Here is a 6737-nt window from a genome sequence, read left to right as displayed (position 1 = left end):
CATCGGCGAGTTTTGAGGGGTAGGCACGTTATCTTCTGGGTGCATACCTTGCTTACCATTAATTGAACCAAGGCAGCAATGGCGAGGGCCTCAGTTTGGCACGCCATCTTGACAATGCATCTCAAAACCTATCATGTAGTGTGTCTAGGAATATCACGTCATCAGCACAGAGTAAGTATTGGTACCTATCTTTCTACAATCAGCTGCGCACCATGGTCGCGTCGCCCCAAAGGCTTCTTAACAATGATAGGCCTCCAAGCTTGAAAAGCAGTGTTGGGAAAGAGCGGTATTCATAACTTATTCGTAATTTATTCGGCTCAACATACCTCGCTATTTTGGGACAACAACAGTCGCGTCCAGACACAATGCATCCGGGCGAAGCCAATGGCGCACCAGTTGTTGGCTGTATTGCACCCAGTCAATCTCGCTCCCCCACCGCCGTGACGAATGCACGATGCCTGGTAACAACCGGAGACTTTATACTGCATAGTGTAGTCGTCCCACACGAGGCAATCAGATAATGCGTTACTGAGACCGAAGGTGAGATGCCTTTGGCCCCCAAGGCAGATATGGACATACATAGACGAGCCCCGAAAGATCCAGGAATTTCACCGCCACGAATACCCCATGACGAATCAGTCATGAGGCCCCGTGGCCTTTGACAGTTCCTGCCTTCCCAGGATTGCTGCCCACGCCAATGGATACCTACTCAGGCAGAAGCCGCGGTTAACCCCGGAATGTTCTGGAACAATCTGACCCACATCCCCATCCTGGAGACATGATGTAAGGTGCTACCTTATAACGCCCGTGCCATGGAGGCCAAGGTACGGCGAAGTATGTAAGCTGATATGCAGCCCTATGGACTGCCGGGAGATGGCGGAGTAGCCCGACCCAGGCAAAATTACCCAACTTCTCATCAACATGTATACGGCATTGTCCCGAATATTCATTTGCCCAGCCACCCGACTCTACAGCTATGTCTGGCAATTATGCCGGATAGGAAGTTGAAGGATGGCCCGTTTTTACTTTGTGTCTCACAAACTTGACCGTCAAAGTATAGTCCAGTTTTACCTTTGTCTGCGAGTGGGCAGTGTTTAGCACCTGAGGTCGGATTAAAGTCGTAAATGCAGCCACAACTCCTTTGCAAAGCTCCTGAAACATTCACAGCCCGTGTGCCATGAGAAATGTGCCCAGATTGGGTGTTTATTTTGTGTGTACTACTGCGGGGAAATTAGATGTGGTGCTGGAGCATATACCAGATAATGGCAATTTGGGCCTCCCTGGCCGGCCCCCGGGGTGGTCCGCTTACCATGAATTATACCAAGTACCAGTTCCCCGGGATAGTTTGATCCTGGCTCGCCACCAACGCCCCCTTCACAGCCACGACAACCCCAGGAAAACAACCTTCTGGAAAAATACATGTAGGTGGTGGCTTGTCTATGCTTCTCATTCGTCAGATTTGGCGCGAGGGACCGCCCCCAATGTCAAACCAACTTTACCAGCTTGAGGCCGAGAAACCCAACTGCACAACTCCGCTACATCCATGCCTTATACTTGAACGCAGCTGCGATAACCATGTGCTGCTCACAAAACACAAGGAATGGCCCGCCAGTTTGAGATGAAGATGGGGAGGACTGCCAATCGTCGTTTGATCTGTGTATCTCCACCAGGCAGGCCGAATGGATGCCTGAAGATGGGATGGAAGCCATGATCTTTGGCCGCGAAGGAGATATATACTCTTATTCTTAGGATTACTCATCATTGAGTGTCTGATTGCCCACTCTTAGAATGCCGGCCGGCGTGGTGATCAAGGTGTTTGATTTTGCTGCGGTCACGGCATACGGCAAGCCTCAGAACCTGGGGTAACACCCAGCTCGGACTCAAAGTCCCACTCGGACACAGACACGGAGATTGGCAGTCCTAAGACGCGCTGACTACCTTGGATTTGGGGGCCAAATTTCGAAATGTCTCATGGGACATCAGAACTAGCGTCTCCGCCAGATATGACGGGCGGTTTATAGGGTGTTGCCTGTGTTGCAGCAACTGCGTCTGTTGAACTTGCTGATCCCTCCAAGTCACCTTCCTCTTCGCAAGCCGCCAGGGTCCTTGGGTTGATGTTCGGTCACACCAGCCTTCTCAGTGGACTTTCTGACTCAGCAAACAAAAGCTAGACTTTAAGCCCCCAAAGAAAATTGTTAGAGTCACCGACAGTCTGATATTAAGTGGTATGCGGTTGGCTCGCCAGCCCACTTCGTGACACTTGTCGTCCCCACATCTGTGCTCCCCGGCAGTGTGCTCAATGTATTGGCAATGATCACCGCGCCAATGGCATTCCGGTTACGGGTGCGATCTCCCAAGTTCTGATCAGCTCAGGAAAGCTCCTCAATTCAAATTCAGACTCGCCGTCTCTCCTGGATGCTCCAGTCTGGATGGAGAGCCAGGAGGTTGCAGGTGGCCGCATGATATGCAAAGCTATAGATGCGTTCCGTTATCAACCAACAATATTAACCTGCTCCAATCCAAATGTGGTGATCCGACAACCGTAAACCAGCCAACAAAGATCGTCCCTCCCCCCCCCAAAACAACAACAACGGTTGGGCCGCTACACCTTAGTCCTGCTGCACTAAAGCAGCCTCCCACATGCTGGCACTTCTCAGCAAGTCCTTGCCGAATTGCCGCTGAATGTTCGTCATTTTGTCGACAATATGGCTTGTCGCAAGAGACTTCGGCCCCCATATTATCAAGGCGATCGAAGCAGCCCGCTCGAGCCAGGAAATGCACTGCTTCAAGTCCCCCTGCCGCTGGTAAATCTCAGCAATGTCTTCCATGGTGTGTGCTGCAATGCCGTCTTGGTACAGCGATGGTTCTGTCTGCTCCCCGAGACCCGAAGGGCGTGTGACGACAGACATGCAGTGCTGAATTGCCAAGTCCCACTCTTCCGTCGCCATGTAAAGATGGGCGAGCTCGTTTTCCGTGGCGCGAGCCTGGTCCGACTCCGGTCCGTATACTTGACGGCATGATTTGAGCAGTTCCACAATGATATCCCGAGCGGCGTCAAACTCTCCATTTCGACGTAAGAGCGTGGCCAGGGAATCCGTAAGTTTGATTGTGACAGCCCTAGACCGCCCAAGACGTGTGTTGAAAATATCGAGCATGCACTGAAGACCCCTGCGGGACACTTCTTGGCAGTTTTCATCACGTTGCAGCTCCTGGCAGATCAACGTGATGGGGTGATTTGCTGAGAGGCTTTCTTCGGCCTGTATGGAAAGAAACTGTAGGAGGATGGTCCGAAGCTCAGGGCGGGCGCTCAGGTTGGCAGGTGAGAGGGTCGCAAACAGATTCTTGAGAAAATCAAAGGGCTGAGATGTCATGGCATCTGCTGCGATAACGCCAGCTTCTGACAAGGCAGGCCACGCGCGGTTCGCAGGCAAAGAGTCAGCGCCATCCAAGGATGCTGCCGACAGCTTGATCAAATAAATGGCGTTCTTGATGGTCGCCCAGTACTTGGTGGACTCGAGAGTCGAACGGGCTCCCAGATAATCATCAGGTAGGACGCCCTCGGGAATGTTCTGAAGCTGCCAGTCATAGTAGTCTCTTAGGCTGAGGGTAATGATTTTCAGGGACCGCGTCCTTGCGTCCAGTGCCAGAGATGGAGGTGGTGATCTCGCAAGCGTCTGAATCTGAGCCTTGTAGGTAGCCAGACTCGGGCCGGGAGAGCCAGTGTTGGACCGGGCGTCAGGGTTGGCCAGGGTGTGATCGTCTGACGCGGTCAAAGTCGACCTGGGAGTCCCATACGTGGTTTCCGGCGAAGATGTGGCCTGTGGAGAGGATCCTTCGTTGATGGGGTTGACAAGACTGGGTATGCTCAAGTGATGAACCATGCTCCGGTCCGTCAAGAGGTCAGAGATGTGAATGCTCCCTCTGGCAGAGGGCGCGGGCGATGGGCTGGGAGCAGCATGCGGTGAGAGGGGGCTGAGAGGGGACGGAGGGGGTTGCCCTGCGGCTGTTCTGACTCCTTGCTGGACAGATTTGGCGCATCGTATTGTTCGGCGGACGTCAACTTGACTCATGAGATCATTCTCACCAATCCGGGTGCCGTCTGATACCGACGTGGAAGCAGGAGAGCCACGGCGCTGAGCTCTCGGCCCATCCTCGCTGTTGCCGTTTTTGAAAACATTCCATTCCCGGAACCGCTTGTCATACATGCGCTTGCTGTCGCCAGTGTCAGTAAGCCTTATGAGCGTCATGGCTAGGTAGGGGGAGAGAAAAGAGGCAGGGCGTGTGGTAGCAAGACAGTCAAACTCGACGACGACATGGACCGGGAGACACGATCATGAGAGAAGAGAGCCTAGGTAGCGTGGGAGCCATTGATAGTTAAGAAGGCCGGGGAGAGAAGAGGCCGATATGCTGCACGGTGCGGAGGGCCGAGTCACTTGACTAGCCAACTCGAAGGGGAAAGCAGACGGTGCATCCTGACGGGGCCCGGGCAGCTGGATCAAGATAGTCTCTGGTCGGCGGCGGGAGCCAGCATCGCGGGAGCGAGGCCAAGAGACAGAGCTTGCCATGCGCGGTCCTGGCTCGATGAGACACAAAACATAGCACGGTCACACGGGTGGAGATGGAGGAGCGTCCTGGTAAATAACCTTGACGATGACGGAGCAAGAAAACACGAGAAACACACCTTGCAACGAAGCCATAGTGCCTCTTCATCAGCTCGCTTACTCGCTTCAGTGGATACTGCTTGTAGAGACCGACGATAGTTTCGCGATGTTTGGCCCATTCCTTGGCCGACGGGCCCTGCAGCGTGCGGGATTTCCTTTCTGGGCTTGCGGGAGCTGTCGACGGAGTGGGAGCCGAGGAGAAAGAGCCCGGCAGGCCCGACCAGACGGGCGCTTCTGCACGGTTCTCGGAGGGGAGCATGGTCATGGTGAAGCCGTTGGTCTCCGGAAGGGAAAACTGCGAGGAGCGACTGCAAGTGGAGTGTGGGAATGCAAGGGAGAATATGACTAAAGCTACGAACCCCCCGACCCAATCCTTGGCAGTCCGCTGATAAAGCTGGGGCGGCGCATTGCGGCACAGCACCAATGGCGACAGAAAGAACCTTGCATTTCTTGTGACTGGTGTCACCAATCACTCGTCACCGCTATGCTGTCCGCTGAGGCTGATCCCACTGGCCTCCAACGACCTGGCAAGGATCATTTGGGGGCCCAACAACCCACGACGGATGTCAAGTTATCAAGATAGTCGGCGAGCCGTCTCCATGTCTCGGTAAGAGCCTGAGGAAGAGAAGCAAGGGTCTTGCAGAACTGGATCCGATATAGACTGGGGACTTATCCTCCTTCCGGGTCCAGTTGAAGGGTGCATCTCCCGGGGGACAGGAACCAAATCACTGGTGGTGATGCACACCTCACGCATTACACACATACATATTCGTGACAGAAAATCAATATATGCGTATATATGTCCCAAGATTATCACCCACCCTTGCCATTCAACACGCGGACCGTGCTGCAAACCATCGTATCGGGTAAATGTTGTGGAAAGCATCTCTCCGTCTTATCATGCCCACACCTGCTTGCTCGATATTTCGAAGTCGGCTCCGTGGGTATACCGTACCTCCCAAGTGCAAATGCCAATCAATCACCCCAAACCGTCCCTGAAAATGCGCAATGCCTACCCAAACGCCGTGTGTGCTCGTGAGAGCATCCACCTAAGAAGTGTAACCCAACAAACAAGGTCGAAACCCAACAGGAATAATAAAGAAAGAAAATGCCAACTAACCCTGCCGCCAATGCCGCCCGAAAACTTGAACGGCCCACCCATCATGTAGATGTGCTCGAACCTCGACGCAATTACGGTGACCCATGCTGCGGCCATTCTGCAGAAAAGGACTCACTAGTCCAGTAGGTCCTGGCCCTCACGATGGTTCTTGATGGCATCCATGATGGCGGTGGACAAAGCTATTGGTCTAAAAGGCATTGCCGGCGTTAGCTTGATGGGTCTGTCATGCCAGACACGGCAGCTGCAGATCGTATAGATGCAGACGTGAGGGCGGATGCGCTTACACTTGAAATGATAACCAAACCAGTGGTACTATCATTGATTTTGACTCGGCAACCCTCGTGCTCAAGATGCTGGCCATGCCAACTCCGGCGCCCGACAGGAATATATTAAGCACGCAAGCAAAGACCGTGACGATTTGCTTGCGCCAATGTTGTTGGCCCTCGGTCAATGTCACTCTGTGTATCTCCATGGAGAGTAGCAGCCCAAAGGCGGCAATGTTGATAGTCAACCCAAGGGCACCCTGTAAATCTTGTAAGCAACCCTCGACTCTTTAGACATGCAGGTGGAGTCAAACTGACCAGGAATATGCAGCTCATCAGTAAAGTGCGACCTGCCACGTCAAATGCCCCCCAGCCCCCGATGCCATCCACCATAGTGAGCGGGCAGGGGTTTGAGTCGGCACTTGAAATCGTCAGGCTAGTCCGCTCTAATGGACGGGTGTTTTGTCCCAGATTGTAGACGTAGGCAACTGACCCCGCACAAACAAGCCCGAGGTGGACTAGAATGCTAAGCAGGTGTATGAGCTTCCACCGGAAGTTACTGGTGTGTTGCATTGTGGTAGGTAGGTGGGCTGGGATGCCAGCCTATCGTCGTGATGTGAATACAAGAATGACAGACTGTGACAGGAAAGAAGATGACGGGGTTGCAGGTTTCAGGCTTTCAGCCAGATGCGG

At 53.5% G+C, this 6737-nt stretch overlaps 2 protein-coding genes across 2 annotated transcripts; both read right to left on the bottom strand.

The window, feature by feature from the left end:
* Window positions 1-2609: 2609 nt before the first annotated feature.
* Window positions 2610-5115, bottom strand: PODANS_6_3760 (uncharacterized protein; the record flags this gene model as incomplete). Its single annotated transcript, XM_001909836.1, has 2 exons — window positions 2610-4212; window positions 4682-5115. Coding segments are annotated over 2 exons (2037 nt in total), but the record flags the coding sequence as incomplete, so codon positions are not given.
* Window positions 5116-5895: 780 nt separating this feature from the next.
* On the bottom strand, window positions 5896-6617 carry PODANS_6_3750 (uncharacterized protein; the record flags this gene model as incomplete). Its single annotated transcript, XM_001909835.1, has 3 exons — window positions 5896-5968; window positions 6066-6304; window positions 6363-6617. The coding sequence occupies 3 exons, from the start codon at window positions 6615-6617 to the stop codon at window positions 5896-5898; spliced, it is 567 nt and encodes a 188-aa protein (XP_001909870.1).
* Between the last annotated feature and the right edge of the window lie 120 nt (window positions 6618-6737).

The sequence above is a fragment of the Podospora anserina genome, chromosome 6, assembly GCF_000226545.1.
Source record: "Podospora anserina S mat+ genomic DNA chromosome 6, supercontig 2".
Taxonomy (NCBI): domain Eukaryota; kingdom Fungi; phylum Ascomycota; class Sordariomycetes; order Sordariales; family Podosporaceae; genus Podospora; species Podospora anserina.
This window is presented reverse-complemented; position numbering and strand designations above follow the sequence as displayed.